General features: G+C 53.1%; 1 protein-coding gene and 1 long non-coding RNA gene across 2 annotated transcripts; one reads left to right on the top strand and one right to left on the bottom strand.

Moving 5' to 3' along the window:
• Nucleotides 1–3,145: 3,145 nt before the first annotated feature.
• Nucleotides 3,146–7,909, top strand: LOC133278787 (uncharacterized). Its single transcript, XR_009746689.1, has 3 exons — nucleotides 3,146–3,231; nucleotides 5,680–5,818; nucleotides 7,400–7,909. It is a non-coding gene; the product is annotated as an uncharacterized LOC133278787 (long non-coding RNA).
• Nucleotides 7,910–7,986: 77 nt separating this feature from the next.
• Nucleotides 7,987–11,604, bottom strand: LOC133278786 (green-sensitive opsin). The gene is made up of 5 exons (XM_061471924.1): nucleotides 11,169–11,604; nucleotides 9,459–9,627; nucleotides 8,901–9,066; nucleotides 8,563–8,802; nucleotides 7,987–8,361 (listed from the first exon to the last, which is right to left on the bottom strand). Exons 1-5 carry the CDS (start codon nucleotides 11,527–11,529, stop codon nucleotides 8,230–8,232), a joined length of 1,068 nt encoding a protein of 355 aa, XP_061327908.1. The 5' UTR covers nucleotides 11,530–11,604; the 3' UTR covers nucleotides 7,987–8,229.
• Nucleotides 11,605–20,996: the final 9,392 nt, after the last annotated feature.

Genomic DNA, 20,996 nt, shown 5'->3' with positions numbered 1-20,996 from the left:
TCATCCCCCTGCAAGGGGCAGAGCAGGACAAGCTGTCTGCAGTGAGATGCTGCATGTGCCCTGGAAGCACTGGCAATGTCCCCAACAACTTGACTCCAAGGCAGCAGCTTGGCTGCTGCTGTGGGGGTATCCTGCTCCAGGGATGAGGGGAAAGGAAGAGAGGCAGGCAAGGAGCCAAGCCCCAGGCACAGAAGCATTTAAATACACCTGGCTCGCTGATTTGTTTGACACCAGGGAGGAATTAAGCTCCATCCTGGGCTCTGAATCATGCTTAAGGATTGAAACCAGGGGAAAAGGAGCTGCGGTGGAAAACTCAGACCGTGGATACAGCGAAGGGCTGGATGCTCTGTGAGTACCGGCTCGGTGCGGTGGCCTGTGTGGCTGATGGTGCCGGAGCAGGGACCGGGATGTCGCATCCTGGCTCCGCAAGAAATAGGCTTTGCTGCCATCTACCTCTGCACCCTGCAGTGGCCCCGGTGTGTGTGTGTGTGGGGGGTTTATAGGTGCCATGGGCTGCTGGAGGGGCTAGGGGCTGCCCTCGCGTCCCCAAACATCCCAATCTGAAGCTAAAATGGCACTGGGGGACTTGCAGAGGGGGTGCTTTGATCTCCTCTTTCCATCCCTCTGCTTCAGTCAGTGGTGGCTCTTGCTCTGTGGTCTTCCCCCAGCACCAGCCCCTGCAGAGCAGGGTGCAAGTGCCCCCTGACACCTTGGGGGGGTTTCATGCAGAGAAAGAGCAAGAGAGTGAGAACCCCCCCGTCCCTTGGCATCCTGGTCCTTTCCCTCCTATGGCAGCAGCACTGAGCTGATGGCAGCGCCCAGCTCGGGCTGACCCTGCTGCTTGGGCTCAGTTTGGTGGTGGTGGGGAGGATAATACGGAACGACATCTGTGCTCCTGCTGGTGTTCTCTAGACCTTAAAGAACATTTAACCACCTGGTAAATTATTGATCCCTCTGAGGTCTGGTGTGCTCGGGGCAGCTCGCAGCCCTCCTGGAGAATTAACTGGAGCCATAAATCAAAGGGACACTTGAGAAATTTCCCACTGCTTGTGCTGACGGCAGCCTGGCCCCTGAAATGCCACTCGCAGCTTGGGAGCCAGGAGCTGCCACTTGCTGCTATTACTTGTTTAGGACCTTGTTAAGTTCAGAAGTTCAATAGACCCCAGGAAATGGCTGACACCCCAAGTGCTGGCTGCGGGGGAAATGGGGTGGCTGCCAGCCCTTAATGCTCCTCTTTAAGTGGGTTTTCCAGGCTGCCATCAATCCTAGCTACAGGGGATGGAGAGAGCAGGGCTGGCTGCTGCCAGGGCTGCTGGTGGGTGGCAGAGGGGCCGGGGGCACTTCAGCAGCTCCACTTGCATAAAGCACAGGGGATGTGCCCCGTGCGCATGGGGATAGCGTGATCCCCGAGGGGCTGTTGGTGAGGATGGAGTGTAAAAAGCTGATGGCTTTTACCTGTTCTCTTACAGAGTGGGGATGGAGCAAGGTCTCTGCCATCACAGTGATGCTCAAGCCATTCGGGAAGGCTTTTGGTGTTTCCAATGGGTCCAGTGGCCTGTGTACAGAGGCACTTCCTTCACTGGACAAGTGAGCTTTGTCCTGGGTATCCCTAACAGCTGCAGGAAAGGGCTGGGACCAAAAGGAGGGACAAGGAGGAGAAACACAGCAAGGGTCAGGCTGCAGCCTCCTGGCTTGTTTTCACCTAGGGGATTGGAACTGGATGATCCTGCCCATTCCATGCACCAGAGCTGAGCTGAGGACGGGAATTGAGGGGGTCTCAGTGGGTGTTGCGTTTGTCTTATTTGCATGGGACATCTTTGACACGTGCTGCAGCAGCAGCCCTGCTCAGGCGTGCATGCAAGTGCTGTTCAGCAAGGCAGGGGACAAATCCCTGCCCTCAGGTGATGCTCTGCAGCATCAAATGGAGTGAAATGTGTATAGGAGTCACCTCTGGGCAGGGCCTCTCAGTAAACAAGCTGCCCTGCGGCATGGTCATGTCCTGGGCAGGGAGCTGCGGGCAGCAGAGCTGCAATGGAGCCCCCAGAGCTGTGCTGATGCCAAGTGACACCCATGGGGTTCCCATTGCAAGGATGCTCCCATCTTGCTGACAGTCACACAGACTGCCCTGCGCCCCGAGGTCTGCAGCTCGCTTCATGGGGCTTCCATGGTTTGAGGGCTTCTTTGTGTGCCTGCACCATCAGGTTTGATTTTAGCATCCTTTGTCCTTATTCCCTTCCTGCATTAAACCTCAGGCCCACCCCAAGGTGCACAGTGGTGCATGGGACAAACCCGGCTACACCTGGGCTTTGGGAATCCTCTTCCCACTGGGGACCAGGGCAGGGTGTCCAAGGAGCACACAAGGTGCTGCAGAGCAGTCAGACAAGCCCCAACCCTAATAAATGAGTACGTTTGGCTCCCCATACCATGATGTAAAGCTGCAGGCAGGCCCCTGGGAGGGGGTTCCTCCCCTCTGCCCCTGCCTGGCTCAGTCCTGCTGTTTATTCCCTATAGAAATGAGAGGTTTGGTTCATCACGTCTGCCTGGAGGCAGCAAAACCACCGGGCGAGCAGGAGAGAGCAGTAGGTAATAGAGGTATTTATTAAAGGAGGGAGGAAATTTATATGCTATTCCTGCTTCTTCAGCTCTCAGTCATTGCCAAAGGGAGAGGAGGAGTGGGCAGCTCGCACAGGAAATAGCCAGGAGTCTGTTTTCTGCCCATTTTGTCAGTCTGATGAGCAAGACAAATACAGGCGGCCTTGATGAAGGAGGAGGCTGGTGCATGCCTCTGACACCGCTCACAGCCCCCCAGGGCTGGGGGGATCCCGGGCTCCTGTGTTGGTAGTGGTGAGCTGAGAATGGGAGAGCAGGGAGGGGATGGATGGGGTGAGAGGGGAGGAGAAAAGGGGCTCTGGAGGGGGCAGACTGGAGGAGAGCCCTGCAGTGGGATGGGGATGGTGCCCCCCACGTGTGAGAGGTCCAGATCCATCACCAGGATCCAAGCATTCTCCCCTTAGCAAACCCCTCCCTATCTGTTAATTTATTTAAAGTGCTTGGCATCTACCAGAGAAGAGCACTAGGGAGTAAAAAACACCAAGTATTAAGTGCTAATAATTCCCTATTTTTATTTGCAGTTATCCACCTACATGAAAGAGGCTGGGTTTTTGCTGACACTTTCTTGCTGGGAATTGAATGCTGCCTGAATCATCCATCCAGGGCCATTTGTTCATAAAAGTAAGGAATTGCTGTTTGAATCCTTTTATTGCTGCTAACGTGACACAGGTGGCAGTGATGGATTTGGAACCTCTGCGCAGGCTGGGGATGTCCGTGCTGGGAGGTGGCACAAATGTGGGTGCTCTGCATCCTCCTGGGGGGGGGGGGGGGGGTGCAAGCACTTGCCTGGGTCCCCCTGGGTTCAACCTGGGTGAAGGAGAAGCTGCTGGGGCTATGCAATGTGCCCCTGGGAGCACATTGGCCTTTCCCAAGCTGTGATCCATGTGGGACAACTTCTCCCCATGGTGCCAGGCTCTGCGCACCCTGGAGAGGGGCTGGGCTGGGATTTGGATGTGTGATGGCACAGGGGGAGTTTTTTAATCTTCTTGTTTCCAGAGCTGCTGGCACGGCTGGACTTGGAGGTGCTTTTCCTTTGGCAGAGACAAATAGAGCCAGACCCTCCAGCATCCTGGCTGCGCTTCCACGCTCAGAGATGATGAATGTCCCATTGCAGACAGTAGCATCCCAGCCTGAAGGGGATGAGCCCAGGGGCAGGAGGAGTGCTGAACATCACAGCATCATCCCAGGAGCCGTCTCACACCCTGAGCCCCTACCCTGCACCCATCCCTGTGTTCCAGGGGAGGACCAAGGACCGGCCCTTTGCTGAGATCTCCCTCCTCACCCCTGCGGATGTCTCCAAATCAGGATGTTATTAACTACAAGCTGCTTCTCCCCTGACTGCTGCTTGCACAAACGATAACTGATTTAAAATGAATTGAGCCAATTACTGCAGTTTCCCTAAAACAGATGATGGCAATACTTGGGTAAAGGAGCAGCAATCCCAGCTGCAGCAGGAGGAAGAGTTAGACACTGAAATGCCCTTTGGGCCTGAATTTCCATCCAGCTGTCTCCTTATCCTGGCTAAGTCTGGCTGCTTTCCTCAATTGCATGTGAATTCAGGTGGCAGCAGCCAGGGGCTGCTGAGAGAAGGTGATGGTACCTGCTATGAAGGTGCAGTTACCCGCTATGAATGAGCGACTCTGGAATGATCCTTGCTGATTGCAAGCAGGCAGTGCCTGAAATACCAATGCATTTATGGAAAAGAGGATAGAAATGACTCCTGGATTGTTTCTTTTCCAGGGTTGGGACCTCAGGGGGGATTTGGGGATCTCAGTTCCTTAGGGCTAGCGCACACAGGGGTTGTGCAAGGGCTCCTGAAGGCAGTTCTTGCCCCAGGCTGTTTAACCAAGTGGCTCTTTCATAGCTGTTCCAAGCTGCTCTGCTGTGCCCGTATCCAACCTGTATCTCAAGTTCATCAAATATAAAGAACAAATAATTGTCACTGGATGTCTTGTAATAAAAATAGCTTTAGTGAAAAGGAAACGGGATGAAGATGGATTAAACCTTAACTGTGGGGAAACGAGGTAAGGAATCTCGCAATCAGGTTCCCATTTGTTTGCCTTTCCAAACCATGGTTTACCTGTGCCAGCAGCCATGGTCCCAGGTGAGGAGGGACACACGTGCCACCGGTCACATCCTGCACTGCTCCTCACTGCCTCACTCTGCACAAGGTCCAGGCCCTTGGCTGCTTTGCCTGTGAACACTGTGGCTGGGCATGACCCTCACACCAGGCTGGCGAGGGGATGGTACCCACATTCTGCAGCCCCCAGCCTCATGTTCCCCGCTGCCAGGAGATGCCCCGGGCAGGACAGTCCCTTTCAATGCAGCCCACACAAAAGCCTTTAGAACTGAGGTTAGATGAGCTGTTGTGAAATCAATTAGTGATAAAAACCCTGTAGGCGAAGAGCACAAATGTGTCATTTTATTGTGTTGCCATCTGAGCAGTAAAAATACATAGATATGAACCAATCTGAAACACGGGGTCAGAAATGGAAGGTCCTGCTGCTTCCCTCTTAATCTCTTATTAAGCCATATTGCTTTTGCTTTTGTCAGCTTTCTAAATTTAATAACTGAACTAACCATCTTCTCCTGTTGCTTGCTTATTAATAAGTGTTACATCAATAAAGAGCATCTTTAAAAGCCCCTGGATTTGAAGAACAAGAGGAGCTTGGCCTGGTGGGCAGCTGCAAGGAAACTGTGGCTTCACACCTCCAAAACCAGCCTTTAAAACAAGGAAGGGAGGGCAACAAAAAGAAAAAGCCTTCAATGAGATGCTTTCTGCCCTGGCAAGGTTGAATCAATGCGGGCTAGATGAGGTTTAGCTGTGATTACAGACTGCCTGGCTGCTGCACTCCCTCTTGGTCTTGGAGAAACCGCTGCTGCAACTTGGATGCTGGAATTCTTTGCAGGGATTTGGTCCAGGAGAGATGAGCAGCAGCAGCATCAGCTGCTAGAGAGGGGCTGAGGGCAGAACATGGGTTTATCTTTATTTATTTTATATATCTTCTTAATATTTATGTATATATATTTATATATATAATTTATTTATCTTTTTATTCCCACCTGCAGCCTCCACCCCAAATAAAGCAGCTCCTCCTCTGCATCACGGATGACTTCAAGCTGCACCTCTGTGAGCATCGCCAGCCTGCTGCCCTGGGGACATCACACAGAGCCAGCATCCAGCTTGAGAAGGCTCCTTGCAGAGGAGGTAAAGCTTCTGGTCCGCTGCGGTGCTGTGGGTAGTGACACATCTGGCGAGGCAGCTGGATGCTGAGTGCAGATGGGGGTGGCCAGAAGGCACCACTGCAGCATTGCTGCCAGCATCTGCCAATGCCCCTGAGCTGCAGTTCCATGGGACCCTGCTCTATTGCTCTCCCATCCATAGGAAATTCAGCTGCAAAGCCTCAGCTCACCCTATGGTGGTCCCTGGCTCTCCACAGCTCCCTGTTAGGAGTCCTGGGATGCTGTTATCCCCCTCTGGGATCTGCTACATCACTGTGAATTCCTCCAGCATCGCAGCAAAAGGCGAGCAGCCTTCAGCTATAACTGCAGCATTTAAAACAAGAAGAAGAAAGGGGTTTGGGATGCAGAGCTCAGGATGTGTGGTTCGGGAGGGCTGTGTTCCCATGATGTCCCATTGTGCTCAGAAGTCGAGGGGTGAGACAGGCGATGCTGAGGTTGCTGCCTTCCCTTGCACACAGTGCGTTCAACTGCTCACTGTAAAGAGCCGCGGTGCCTCCGCTCCTCTGCTGCTCCCTCGTTTCAAGCAACGAGCTCCCTCGTTTCAAAGGGAAACGGGTTTGTTGCTTTGTAGGTGAAGGAAAGGAGGCTCCCGAGACCCGGGAGAGCAGGCCATGAATTATTCAGTGTAGCTGCTGGTGCAGGAGTGGTGCCAGACCCACAGCATCAATTCAAGAGCCCCCAGTTCAGGTGGATGGGGCAATGCAGAGGCAGGGGGAGCCCAGGGAGCTGGGGTTGGGAGCAGCATCTTTCCCCCCCACCCCCCGCTCCACGGGGCTGTGCTGGTGGCTTGCTGCAAATGGTGGTTTCTATTCCTGCATTCCCATCCCAGGGGTGCACCTTGGGCTTCCCATGGGTTTTGGTTGCTTTGGCCCAAAAGGAAGGAAGGGGAAAAGGAAGGGAAATGCCTGCGAGAGGGCCCGTGTGCTGAGCAGGGAGGCCAGAGCCCCAGCAGCCCCTGTGCTCGGGATCATTCTGCAGTGGCTCCATAACGAATTCACTGGCACAGGGAACAGTTTTTCCCTGACTCTGCCAATTCCTGAACACCACTGCCTCGAAGGGCCCCGTGGGGAGGGGAGCTTGAACTCTGCAAAAGCTCTGCTTTATTTAAGGCTACGTGGGGGATGCTTAAATGTTAAACGACAGAAAAATAATGGCTGGTGATAGCTTGGGTTGTGAGGGCCATGGTACAGGCGGCAGCACTTCCTGCTCTGTGCCCTGTCTGTGTCTTTTTGTGCCTCTAAACCCCTCTGGTGCTCACGGGGATGTCACCTTGCTGGGGACAGTCACTGCTCTCCCCTCTGTGATCAGGGCTGGTCTAACTCACAGATCCCCCTTCCCGTGGGTATCGAGACAGCTCTGGGCTCACATCTCCAAAAGCAGCATTACATTCGCATCAGCATCTCGTCGGTGCAGCCCCACAGAAAGGAGCAGGACGGAGCATCTCGATTCGTGTCTCTGCTGCTTCTGTTTATTTCTTACTTTTTAATCCCTATTCCTTGACTGTAGAAGTCCTTGTGCTGACATCTTATTTATAAAATATGTACAGGAACGTGCTCAGGGGCCGGTCCCACCCTCCAAGGTTGGCTGTGGGTGTCCGGCCAGCAGGAGTGGAGCTGAAAGACCCTTTCTGTGCCTTGGAGTCGGGAGAAGGAAGAGAAAGGAAAGGGCTGAGAGAGAGAGACTTCAAAGTACGTGAGCAAATATTTACAGGTTCCAAGATGAAAACCCCTGTATCTACAGAGTTGTCTTGGGGCTACAGGGAGTCAGGCTTGAAGCAAAGCCCGCTCACGGCTCCATTTGTTCTATTGATTTATGAAGACTGCGGGTATCGATTCCCATCAGCCGCGCCGGCAGAGGAGGCAGCTCCGAGAGCCCCAGGCTTGGGCAAAGGGCAGCTCCAGCCGCAGGGCTGTGCTCAGGGGTGTGCGGTGTGCTCTGTCTGTAGGCTTAGCTTTTGCACTAAGTGAGGGCTCAATGCTTCTGCAACACTCCCTTGAGCACCGGGGAAGGGGATGCTGCAGGGACATCGTTCAGGGCAGGGAGGGAAATACCAGGGTTTGGGGTGTCCCACTGGCTGCTGCTATGGTGTGAATTAAGCCAGAGGGCAGGCAGAGACAGTTCCCAGAAGCTGACCAGCTCCTGGGAGCTGGGGAAGGGACCTGGGCTGCCCTGCAAGGGGCTGTGTCAGTGGGAAGAGCTCTGTGTGTTCGCACCAGGGGTGTCCGGTGCCTGGGGGATGCTACTGCAGTAGGTGCACAGCTAAAGGTTGGGTGTTGGCGCACAAGGGAGGGACTGCATGAAGGGAGACTGTGGGAGAGGGATGTCTGTATTGGTCCCTGAGCTCGGGGGGTCACCCCAGTTCAAACTGTCCATGGTCTATGCAGGTGATACTTGGCTGGAGGAGATGGAGGAGACCTCGGTCTTGCTCTGGGATACAGCGGAAGAGGTGTCTTCATCCCCAAAGGGGTTCTTGCCGCAGCAGATTGTGGTGATCATGCAATTACGGAACTGAAGAGGGGAGAGAAATGGAGAACGATAGCACTGGGGGACAGTGGGGATGTGCTACAAGGACCAAGAGCCCCCAACAGCCCCTGAGATTCAGGGCTGAGATTCAGCCCCTTCTGGGAAAGAGTGAGGTGCCTGCAATGACCCCAGATGTGTTGGTAAGCCCAGGGCAGAGGCTCACCCTGCATGCCATGGGGGTCTCACCTGCTTGTTCATGAGGACGTAGATGATGGGGTTGTAGAGGGAGGAGCTCTTGGAGAAGAAGGCAGGCACTGACATGAGAGTGGCAGTGAAGTCCGCTCCCTTGTTGGTGAAGATCCAGAACGCCACCACGGCATAGGGCGTCCAAGCCAGCATGAATCCCAGCACCATGAGGATCACCATCCGCGTCACCTCCCTCTCGGCCTTCTGGGTTGTGGCTGATTCCTGCTGCTGGGCAGCTGCCTGCAAGCAGGAGGGTGTTGAGGAGCACCCAGCAGCTTCCCACCCCACACCACCTCCTGCTGCCCACCCTGGCCCCATCCATCCCCTCCCAGTGTTACCTCTCGGACTTTGCAAATGAGGCGCCCGTAGGAGAAGAAAATGACCACGACTGGGATGATGAAGTGGATGATGAACATGTAGAGGACGTAGGACTCATTGTGATAGTCAGGGTTGTGGGTATAGTAGTCGGGACCACAGGAACACTGCATCCCCTCCGGCATGTATCTGCCAGAGAGAAAGGTTAGGATCTTCACCAGGACCCTCCCTGGGGGCCACAGGAGGAGCTCAACCTAGGGATTGAATTGCCTGCTGGCCTGGCTGTCCAAACGCTCTTTCCAGTCTGCAGAGAAGAATGGGCTCTTCACAGCACGAGACAAGCTGTGCCTGTTAAAGCTCCTCTTTCTCTGCAGAGCACGAAGGGCTATTGCAGCAGGAGATGCTGAGCCTGTGCCTGCCTTTGGTTAGGGGACACCAAGCTGTCGTGAGACTGACAGCTCAGGTCTCATTTACATTCTGACTTGCCCTATTGCCTCTATTGCAGGAGCCCAGAGGGTTTCACGTCCTGTCCCAGTGGGGTGTCTGCACAGCAGCAGGGGCTGCCGCATGCTTGGACTCACCTGGACCAGCCAAAGAGGGGTGGAGCAGCACAGGAGAAGGCCATAACCCAGGTAAAAGCGATGCCCATCATGGCGTGGCTCGAGGAGAAGCGGAAGTTCCCCATGGGTTTGCAGACGACGATGTAGCGCTCGATGGCCAGGACCACCAGGGACCACAGGGCGACTTGGCCTGCGGGAGGGAGAGAAACAGCACATGGGGGTGGTAAGAGCAACTCTGGGCTTGATCTTCCCTTCACGGCCTTGTGGCTGCAGCAAAGAGCAGAGGGAACTGAGGAGTCGGGGATCAGCAAGGGAAAACCAGCATCCTACTAAATAACTGAGGATCTCCCGACGGCAGCATGCTGAGGGGAACGGCTGTGCCGCGGTGGGGTGCTGGTGATGGAGGATGCTGGTGATCATCATGGGTTTGTAGGACTTTAAAAATGAAGCTGGGCACAGAGAAGCACATTCCTGGCAAAGATACCAGAGGTGTCCAAACCTGTTGATGCCTTTAAATGTGCATTTCATGAGCCTTCCACCAGTGCTGGTGTGGGGAGGCTGTGTGTGTGTGGGCATGCCTGCACATGTGTTTATAAGGGATAATTAAACTTCAGGGGATTGGAAGAGTTTAGTCGGTGCCATAAGCCTGCTAATGCCCCCAGCTGTGATAATCTGCTGATAACTACACCCTGTGCTTGCATTCGCTGGAGACCTGCTGCTAGCACTGCGACTGCTTCCCATCAAACATTCCTCCCTCTGAACAGAAGCCTCCTTGCTCTTTACTAGCCACAAACGGCAGAAGAGCAAATAATGCTGCCTGAAGCTCGCTTGGTCAGAAATGATGCAGACCCATACGATGTTCTGACCCCAAGATCAAGCCCTTCCTGAGTCCTTGGCTTGGCTTAGAACATTTAACTTTGCTTTAGCCTGGCAGAATAGCCTTCCCCCCAATCAGCATCATTGCAGGAAATTGCCCCATTTAGGGGAAAACAAGTGAAGCCCTTGCAGTGGTTATAGATGTCTACAGCGAGGATTAGTGGTTGTCAGATCCATCACGAGGTGTCATGTGGGCCCAGTGGCTGCGTGGGCATTGGGTGCAAAGTGAATTTTCCCTGTTTTGCAGGGGGGGTTCTGTAGGGCGAAGCGTTAACAGCTCTCATGTCCCTGAGAAATGAAATAAGGAAGCTCCCGAGGGCACTCAAATTGGGAGCAATTGGGACAGAGCTGAGCAATTGCTGCAGAGACAGGGCCTGGCTTCACTAGCTCTGAATCCTCCTTCCCCTCACACTGCTGCTCTTCTCCTCTGGTTAAGAGCTGCTTCATCTTTCTTTTTTCCCTAAAGAAGCTGTGACCCCCTTTTTTTTTGTCTTGAACTCCTTTCCATGCCCACACCTCTTCTGTGGGGCCCGTCTCCCAAGGGATCTCTCTTCCCCCTCTGAACCCTCCCCAGTGCTCCATCTTTTCACAGAAAGGGAAGCCTTTTGCCAGAGATGCTTGACATTGACTTAAGGACATGATGTGGTCCCTGTCTTTAAGCCACAGAGAAGCAGTGCCTTGCACGGCAAGCTCTGCCCCTTGCAACAAGCCGTGACACTGCAGCAGCATGCGAGATGGCTTTCTGCATGGGAGGGATGCTGCGTGCATCACGGCTGCCCTGATGGCATGATGAAGGAGAGGAACTGGGCTCCCAAAGCCCTGAAGAAGGAAGACCCAAGCTCCCCCAGCCCTTACCTCCCAGCGTAGCGAAGAAGCCTTCCACAGCACAGCCAATGGGGCCAAAGACGAAGTAGCCATTCCAGGCCGTGTAGAAGGTGACTGTGAAGCCAAAGCAGGCCATGAAGAGATCAGCCACGGCCAAGTTGACCAAGATGTAGTTGAGCGGCTGCCGGAGCTTCTTGTGTTTGAAGGTCACCAAGAGGGTGAGCAGGTTGATGGGCAAACCGGTGGAGATGAGGAAGAAGATGTAGCAGCACACGACACGGTATTTCCAGGGCTCAGCTAGGTAGTACTGGGGGTACTCAAAGGGGCTTCGCACCACCCCTGTCTTGTTGGACATAGGCACGTAAAAATTGACGCCTTCCGTCCCGTTCATCCTGCCAACGTGAGGGCAGCTGCTTTGCTTCTAAGGGCTTTCTAAAAATCAGATATTCTGAGTCTGTATTCAATTCTGCTTCAACCCCAATTTAAAACAAAAAAAGGAAGCACCACCCCCTAATGCAGCAAAATATCCGAGTTTTGGATACTGGGATCCCCCCCCAATCCGAAGAAGAACTTAATAAGCACAACAGTAGATCCGAGGGGACGGGAGGTGGTGCCTGCCCCTGCTCTGCGGGGAGGGCTGGGCTGGCGGTGCCCATGTGCCAGGAGGTTTTATACCCTCTGGCCTCCTTGGGAGTGCGGGGGGAGCTTGGATTAGGGTCTCGGCTGACTTTGTATGACAAGGGCAACGGGATTGAGAGGGGTTGATGGTTTAAGCACCCTCTAAGCAGCCGGTTGGCCCCAAAACCTGCATTAAAGCGTATTAATTGCCATTAAGTGTTTAATATTGTTTAAGGAGTTTGGGGGAAGGAAGGGATATGGTGGGGAGCCCTTTGGAAGAGGGGCACAGGTAGGAGGAGCAGTGGCGAGTTGGGAAGCGGCTGCTTTGGGCAACTGATGGGGAAATGGGTCCATGCTCAGGCCCACAGAGGGTCAGTGCCTTTGTCAGTCCCTGCATGGCTGAGGGACCTCCTCCTTGAGGAGGTTGCTGAGGGAAGACTGGATCCAGCTCTGTGGGTCTGAGCCATTGGCTTGGCTCTGGCTGTTTGGTTGCTCTTTGCTCCAAGTGCTGCCTGACACGGACACGTGTCCCCATCACAGAGCAAAACCAGGCTTTATGAACGTGACTCAGGGCTACCTCTGTGCATGGGGCAAAGGCAGGAGGGGGAAACAGCTTCACATACCAAAGGCTGCAATCTCGGTAAACCCAGCATTCTCGGGAAGGTCTTTTGGTTCTATTAGACCCTGAATCATGGACCCTGCTTGTGCTGGAGGGCAAAGCACTGAATTTCCTCCTCTGTCTTGCCTCCTTGTGAGGATACACGTTATTCAGCTGATCCTCCAAGGATCTCTGGCAAGACAGAGGGAGTGCACCATCTGGCAGGGATGGAGGTGGCACCATCCCTGTCTCCCAGGGAGCTACTGGTGAGGGTTTCCCACCTGAGCCTCCTCCTCATCCCAGCAAGCGGGACACTGATCTGGGCTTCAGCTTTGCATGGATTGGCAGGGTTTAGAGGTAGCTCTAAAACCAGCCTGACAAAGTCACTGGAGAAGCAGCGCCTGAGTACACTGGGGGAGGGAAGGTAAAGCCTTGGCGATGCTGAGGGACCAGAACCAGCCTCTACCACACTGGGAGAGCAAGCAGGAGGGAAAGAAGTGTCTCCCAGTCTATTAGCACCCAGTATGGGGTGTGGGTTCCCCATTCCTGCACGCATGAGGCTGTGAAACCTCCTCCGCAGGGTTGGTGCCAGCTCGGAGCACCAGTGCTTCACCTCATCCAGGGTTTTTCCCCATTTCTTCCTTCTGGGTCATTGATGCTGCTCCTCCAGGAGACCTGCTTAAGGAGCCTTAGTGAAGCTCTTCATTAATCTCTGACATCTGGTGGCGTTAATGGCCCTGATCTGTTAATGCGGTAAGCTGCAGCCTCCCCACCGCTGCCCTCCGCCAAGACAAGGTCCAAGAGCAGGACCAATGCTGCAGGAACGAGGTGTTCTGCAGGACTGGGATGCCTGGGAGCTGGAGGACAGGAGCAGAAGGCTAAAGGGAAGGCTGGGATGAATGATGTCCTAATCGCTGACCCACTAATCCATTAGCAGAGATCCAAGAGGAACAGAACACGGATGTGGTGAGAGGAAGTGGGTCACATCAGCCTCAGCTGCCCTGGGATAAGGATTCCCTGTGGGATATCTGTGCCTCTCTTGTTGTATGTCCTGTGAAACCACCAGTTGTGAAACTCCCAGTCAAGGCCTTCTTTGAGGAGGAGGGTTTCTTGTGGAGAAGTCCCATAGCCTTCTCATAAAGCTTTCCCTGGACATATTTCATGCCTCTCCATGACATAGTCTCTCCATATGGTCATGCGTTTCCATACAGCCATAGTCAGGCTTCTGGACATGCAAAAGTTGGGCACATTTCCCCAGAATTAGTTGAATATTCAAGCAGAAGCCAGAAATGCTAATACACAGAGATGTGCATCTCCATTCCATGCCCCTCCTAACCTCCATGGTAGAGAGCAGCTCTTTCCAGCTAAGAGATAACACAGTGATGGTCCACCTTTAAAGGACTTGGACCTTGCTGCCAGTGCCAGCAGCATCTGAAAGCTCTGGTGCTTCTCCCAGGTTTTGTACATGAACACAGTTATGGGAGAGTCAATTTCCATCTCCCATCTGAGGCTTTCTACCACATCTTTGTGCTGTCCCATCTTTGAGTGGAGCTGTGCAAATGAAGCCCAGCTATGTGGAGAAGAGGTGAAATGAGTCTGCTTTGGGTGGTGGGGGAAAGGATCCGATGCTGTCATTGATCTGTGGACCCTCTCCACTTGCTCTTCCAGCTAAGGTGGGGTGCAGATTTGGTTTCATGTGTGAAACCTTTCATACAGATGACTATGGACCATGAGGTCTTTCTGGATCACGAGGACTTTCACCTGACCTTCAACAAGATCTGGACCAGGACCTTTCCCCTCTTTAGGAGCTGAATATGGAGCAGGTAAGCCTGAGCCCCCCTCTGTAGTGCTGACAGGGGCTGTCCTACCCTGTCCTCACAGACTTGGCTTCCTCCCCTGTGAGCTGGGGCTGGTGTTTTGGTGGATTTAGAGCTCTCTGCAGGTCAGGAGCAATCAGAGCAATGCCGGAGGCCTCAAATAAGCTCAGCGTAGGGAAACGACCCTGGAGACGAGAGCTGGTTCCTCCAGGACATGTCCTGAATACAACCTTGGTTCCCTCTGTGTCTCTGTCACAGAAATGGAAAGCGATGGCTTTAATTTGGTGTCTCTTAGCAGGGAAACTTTATGGGCTGTCTCCCAGAGAGCTCTCAATTGTTTTCTATGCTGACTCCATGGCAAAGAAGGCAAGAGCAAAATTCAGGCCCTGTTTAATGTGAGAGAAGAGGCTGCTTCCTTTGTGGTTTTCCTTAAGAAAAGGAAGGGTTTTCTTCCCCTTTGCAAGGTTGGGTTTTTTTTCCTGCTTTGCTAAGCTCTACGAGATGAGATTGCCTCGTTGTCATTGTTTGTCCGCACATTGCGTGACACAGCCCTGAGCTGCTCTGGGCTTTTACGTCCTGTGTAAAGCATGAAATGATAATTATAATCAAATAACTAACGTGCACTGAGCTGATACGGTTGGTTCACTGGGCACAGTCAACAGGCAGAGCAAAGCATGGGCTCTGCTGCAGGAGGTGAGTGTCTGGAACAGCGGAACCGGGAGCTCTTTGCTGTGTCTCTCCCGGTCCAAGCACAGGGCTCTTCATTGCTGCTAGCCCAGGGACACGCCAGGAATGACCTGCAGAGCAAGACATAGTGAAACACAAAAGAAACGAGTCATGAAGCAAACATCTGTGCTTACATTCTGGTGATGGGCAGGACCTTGAACCTCGGCCATGAGCACCGATGCTGAATGAAAACTGGTGCTGAGCGTGCTTTTGTGCTTCTGGTTAGCCCTGAATCTCCGGAGGGGCCCGTTCCTCCCTGGTGGCAGAAGAGGGAGGAAGGTGCAAACCTCCCGGTACCCCAGCTGCCCTCGTTTCCCCATATCAGATAGCAGCCACGCGTGGCCACTGCGCTGAGCCGCTTACGCTGGGCTTGTGAGCTCCCTCACCAGGAAAGGGGTTAAAGAAAGATAAAGCCGGAGCGTTACAGAGACCAGATGGAGGGGAAGAAAACCCTTTATCCTGTAATTGGATTCGTTCCCCGGTGGAGGTGAGCCTGAGTGGAGCTGACAGGTCGTGATGGGTGAGGCGCTGCCAGCAGCCCTGTCCAAAGCAGGATGTGTGTGCACAAACTTGTAGATCAATCCATTAGAGTGGATCAAATAGATTTAAACGCGTGGCAGGGAGAAGGAGGACACAGATGTATTTACAATTTGGTTTGGGGTGGCTGTTTCTCGCCCTGCAGGGATTAACTGGGCTCTGAGGAGGCAGCCGTGCCCTCTGCCAGCATCCACAGCACTCCTGGGCGCTCCCCTGGGCTTGTTCATCTGCATCCATCCAGGACAAGGATCTGGAGGTACACAGGGAGGTTCTTCACCCCATGCCCTCATTTCTGTCCCCCAAAATAAGGGTGCACGGAAGCCTCTCTCCTGCCTTGCTCACAGTCCCCAAAGGGCTTGGGCAGGAGGAACCCCAGCTCCTGTTTCCCCCCATCACAGCTCCTTCCCCAGGCTCTCCCCACCACACGGGATTGGGTATCCCAGAGCCAGAAGGCAGCTGGGAAGCGGGGAGAGCTCCATCACTGCCAACCTTGCCTCATGTGCATGGTATTTGCACGCAGGCAGGCCCCTGCCACCTCCTAGGCTTTTCCTCCTGCTGCTGATCCAGGTAACATCTCTACAAGCACCATAGGATTGCCTTGGAGAGACAGCGAGTCTTTGGGACCTGTCATTCCCCTGCCAAGGAGCTGAGCAATCCGGCTCAGCTGTGAACCTGCACCGCTCCGTGTGGTGCTGTCAACACTTCCCTAAGTGACAAGCGGGGCTGTGCAGAGTAGGCAGGTTTGCAAGACAGCCCCAGCGGCCATGGAGCGCCGCGGGATGAGCAGCACAGGCACTGCTCTCTGTATGGAAGCAAGGGAGAAAGCCATCCTCTGGGAGGGCAGTGTGGCCAAGGCAAAGGAGAAGATGCTGTTTGCTCCTGTGGGAGCTTCCAGTCAATCCCTTGCTTGAGTTTGTTCTGCTTTATGGGCTATTTGAGCTACATAGGTGTTGGGCAGGAGCCAACAGGGAGATCTGGGAGTCAGGGATCTGTGTCCAGCTTGTCTCTCCAAGCTCTGCTTTGCCCAACTAGTGGCAAGTGCTTAATGGCAAAGTCAGAGAGGCAAAAGAAAGGCTTTCATTTAATACCAGAGGGATGGAGCAGTGCAGCACCACCACTTGGATCTGCAGAGTCCAGCAGTGCCTGCTCTGGCCCAGCCCTGGGAGCAGCTGAGCAAGGGGTGGCAAACAGAGATAATCCAGCTCTTTTATTTGTAAATCTCATTTGAAGTCGAGCCCTGTTATTCCTGAGGAGCTCACTGTGGATGTTCATAGTCCTCTGCAGCAACGCTTTATATGAGCTGGTTTGTGTGGTCATAACTGGGTCATGTTTTCTCTTCATTCCTAGTGCAGAGCCCTTGGTGTCCTCGGTGGAAGCTGGACCCTGCAGTGATGCCAGCAGCACTGTGATCTTTGGGGACACGGTACAGATGGGGTTGCTTGCTTGTTCCCTGCTTTGCAGCAGGACTGATGCCTGGCTGGGCTGGCTCCTTGTCCCAGTGTCCTCATATTCCAGCTCCCAGAAGAGCCCTGTCCCAGTGGTACTGTGGGTGTCCTGGGATGATTCCCTCACATCACTGCCCTGGCCATACTCTCAGCCACCTGAGGAGCCTCATCCTGTGCCTTTTGCCCTGTTCTGAGGCCCCTGTTCCTCTTGGTGGTGGCAGGGTGTCCTGCACTGCAATTCATTTCTGGCCTCTTCTTGCTGTCCCTGCTTTCAAGCCTTCTAGGGATTTGCTCCAAACCAAACAAGTGCCTTCTCTCCCTTTGCCCTTCATCCTGTAATTGGATTCATTTCCTCCATCCAGCCCACCCTGGGATTCTCCCCATCCCTTTACGTAACGGTGCTGGCTCTGGGCTGTGTTGCTCAGGGCTTGACCTGCAAACACTGAAACCTGTGGAGGGGTTTGCACCAATTTCAGTGCATGTCAAATCCCACATGGATGCAAACCCCTTTTCTTTGGCAGTTCTGCTCCCATCCTGTTTTCTGCCTCTCTTCCTTCTCCACGTGTCATGGGTGCTCCCTCCAGCTGCTGCACTGCTTGTGCAGCAGTTGCATCTCTGCACAAACCCGCTCGGTATTGTGGTCCACGAGCTCCTACATCCCACATGGCACAAGAGAAGAGGGAAACGCAGCAGCCCTGCACAGATGAGCAAAGCAATGGAGGATTGCCTGGAAAAGATGATTGATTCTTTTTTTTCAACTCCTTTCCTTAATATTTATTCTCCTTAATTCCCAGTCTTTACTATTTAGCTCTCTAAAGCCCTCGTGGCTGAGAGACACACTGAGATTGCTATTCAACACTTAGGAAAATATCCATGGATTAAACAGGCATTCTATCAAATTTGAGTCCTGTGCTGGAGCTGGAATTGGCTGGACAGGCCCAAATGTCTCTGCAGATCTTTCTTGCTCTTATTAGAGTTTTCCATTTGTTTTTCCCAGCCCCATGTCCCAGCTGGGATGGATGTGCCACTGTTTAGCTGATCTCCAGGTTTCCTCCATGAGGAACACTCACCGCTGAGCACATCAACTTGAATGTGCACTGTCTCTTTTTCACCCTGAAGCATCTGACCCTGATTCCTCGTTGCCTGGCAGAATGAAATGTTGCCTTGAAAGCCTGAAAGGAGATAAAGCAGCAGCAAACTCTTCTCCCCTGTTGCAGATAAACTGCTATTAACTGCTGAGGGTTTCTGGGATGAGAAGGGTGACTCTCCATTGAAAGCACTGATATAAATCCTGAGCATCCAGCATAATCCAGTCCACCGTATCAGGAAATCTCCTGGGAGCTGGCATCATTGAGCACAGCGATGCCTTTTCACGCTACACTTCAACCATGGAAGGATGATCCCCATGGACAACCACTGCAAATGCTGGTGGTTGGATCCTGACTGCTCTTACCTCCCCGTCTGCAATGAGACGGGGCTCCCTGCAACCTTCATCTGCCACAGTGACCACAGCAAGGAACACAGCACTGAACACAGCATCTGTGTGTGAGCAGGAATATCCCACATCGTTCTCCTGCCGATGGGGCAGTGCAATCCAGCCCTTTAATGCACTTCTTGGGGCCTTAGTCCTTTGTCTTCCTGTGCTTAACCTGATCTATTGTTGTTTGATATGGGAACAGTGTGTGTGTGGGGGGGGTGCATGTAAAAGGAGGTAATAAGAAAATGAAAGGTCAGCAGGTGTAAAGGCTAAATGGCTCTTCCATCAAATCTAATACATAATCCCTGTGAAGGGAGCAGGGAGCTGCTGCTTTCCTTGCCTCAGAGCCTCAGCCCCTGACTGAGCTGCATCAACTGCAGGCAGCATCTCCCATCCCTGCTGTGGCCTCTCGCCTGCCCTGCTCACCCCCAGCCATGCACAGGGACTGCATCTTCTGCCATTCCTAAAAATACTCCTGAGCCTTCCAGTGAAAACCCGGGGGTTTGGATTTGAAAACCAAAATGGGAACAGATGAGATGCATCCCATCTTGTTTTCTCACCTCCTCTCCTTTCTCTCTTCACTTGTTCCAGACTGGGGAACGAATGGCAAAGGAGTGACCAAAAAATGAACAAAAACAAAGCAAGGGAGCATTTTTCTCTTGTTTGTATTTTTTTTTTTCCACTTGTTTGAGAGACCAGAATGATTTTATAAGCACAGAAATGTGGTTTAATAAGAAAGGGGCTGGGTTGGCTTGGTTTCTTTAAATTCTGATAGAAGATGATTGTCATGGGATAGGGCACTTTGGCCAGCGCCTGTCTCCTCCACCACTGGTAGAGAAGCTAAATGCATCCCAGCTATGTCCAGAAACACGTTTTCCTCTTTCTTTTGTCCTTCCATTAAGGCAGGAGGCAGAGCTTCCAGCTCTCCCCGATTTTGGGGTGTGCCTTTGGGGTCACCTCAGATGTGGTTTCCAGAGAGGCTTTGGCATTCTGGGGTGCAGCATTCCTTTTCCAGGCTTCTAATACCCATGGGAAGCTCTTGGAAGCACGTTGCAGACCCAGAGGAGTTCAGTGAATTGCTGAGGATATAAATTGGTGCAATCCTGCTGGAGATGGGTCTGCTGCAAAGATGCTGCTCCATCCAGGGTCTATTGGAGATGTTGGTCCTGAAGAGCTACACAGCATTGCATCTGCAGGTAAAACAGATCACTGCCTTGGAAGGGCAAGTGGTGGGATGCTCCCTACCCTCTGCTGCACATCCAAACCTTCATGTCTTCCCCGTGGCTGACCTGCACCTTGCCAACTGCTCTCTGCCATCAGCAAGAGCAGCCTCAAGGTCTCTGGGTTGCCCGCAGGAACCAGGCAGAGTGGGAGGAGACAGACATAATGGGAGACAAAATTCCCTGTTGATCTAAGAGATCCTTATCTGCTCGAGCAGGGGGTGAACTGGTTTGGGGAGTCAGCAGGAGCTAAATCCTTGCTATTTATGTTTGCCCAGCCCTTGAATTGCACCACTAGGCAGTGGGGAGAGACTGAGGTGGGTGCCAGGCAAGCGTGGGGAGGAGGGGAGGAGGAACTCTGCACCCTTACAATATTTATGCTGCAAATTCCCCTGTGTTTTAAGCTCGTGAGTCTCCAAATATTTACCTAGTGTTAATATTTTGCAAACTGCATTAAAATTTGCCACTGGTGCTTTATTCATTAGGAGGTTCAGCAGCGCCTGCTGAATCTGTAACGCGTTCATGCAGAGACAGCAGCTGGAGGATGCTGCCTGCGTTGTGAGAAGGAGCTTTCTGCTCCCACTTCCAGAGCAGGGAGCCGAAAATGAACTCCTTTACCCACATCGACCTGGGCTGTGTGACTGCAGACATTCAGCTCAGCAGAAAGGTTTTTGGTTCATCTGACTCCGAGCAAGAACAACTTGATGCGAGTGGGGTGAGGTAAATGCTCCTGTGAGCATTGGGAAAGGGAACTGGGGCTGGGGCCATGGATTGTCCAAGCCTGATGCTGCTGTGGGTATGGGGGGGCCGTGAGAGCAAACCGGGATGCACAAAGCTCTGTCCTTCCTTCTCATACGTGCCAGCTCCATCCAAGGAGCTTTGTGGGTATGAAGGGGAGAGATTTAGCCCGTGGTAGTGCCAGGGCTGGTGCTGTGGCTCTGCTGTTCACCCCAGAATCAGCAGCGTTGCTGGGGATACCCCAATGCCTGACCCAGCGCCAGTGCAGGGTTTTGGTCCTTCACACTCTCCCCCCACGTGCTCTCCACCCGCTGCCTTAGCCTGGGGCTTAATTTCAGTTTCAGACTCACATTGGCTTCTATCTGCTGTTTTTTATGCAATCCACTTGCCAAAATACCCCAAGCACAGGGCGGCGTGGAGGACATGGAGACAAATGCTCAGTGTTGCTGGCACAGGGAGCTCATTTCCCCCTGATTCCTTGACACTGCAATTGATACACGGCTTAATGGACTTTACTACTACTGCCGGTTTCCTGTTAAAATGACTCCCAATTATGGCAAACGTTTAACTTTAGGTACAAGCAGAACTGCGAGCAGCTCCATTTTGCACGTCGTATTTCTGCTAAGCTTCTAAATTCTCCTGCAATTTTGCTTCATAAAGCAAGGAGAGTTCCAGGGGGGCT

This window comes from Pezoporus flaviventris, unplaced genomic scaffold, assembly GCF_033815535.1.
Source record: "Pezoporus flaviventris isolate CSIRO_AGI_PZ_B2104156 unplaced genomic scaffold, CSIRO_AGI_Pfla_v1 ptg000069l, whole genome shotgun sequence".
Taxonomy (NCBI): domain Eukaryota; kingdom Metazoa; phylum Chordata; class Aves; order Psittaciformes; family Psittacidae; genus Pezoporus; species Pezoporus flaviventris.
The sequence above is the reverse complement of the archived record's forward strand: the minus strand, read 5'-3'. Positions and strand labels throughout refer to the sequence as shown.

Bases quoted from the DNA above. Each gene is read 5' to 3' on its own strand.
- LOC133278786 (XM_061471924.1), bottom strand. From the start codon at position 11,529: ATGAACGGGACGGAAGGCGTCAATTTTTACGTGCCTATGTCCAACAAG. The intron at 8,803-8,900 runs GTAACACTGGGA...TCCTGCTTGCAG, and splicing joins TCATTTGCAAAGTCCGAGAG to GCAGCTGCCCAGCAGCAGGA. The intron at 8,362-8,562 runs GTGAGACCCCCA...TCCCCTCTTCAG, and splicing joins ACGTCCTCATGAACAAGCAG to TTCCGTAATTGCATGATCAC.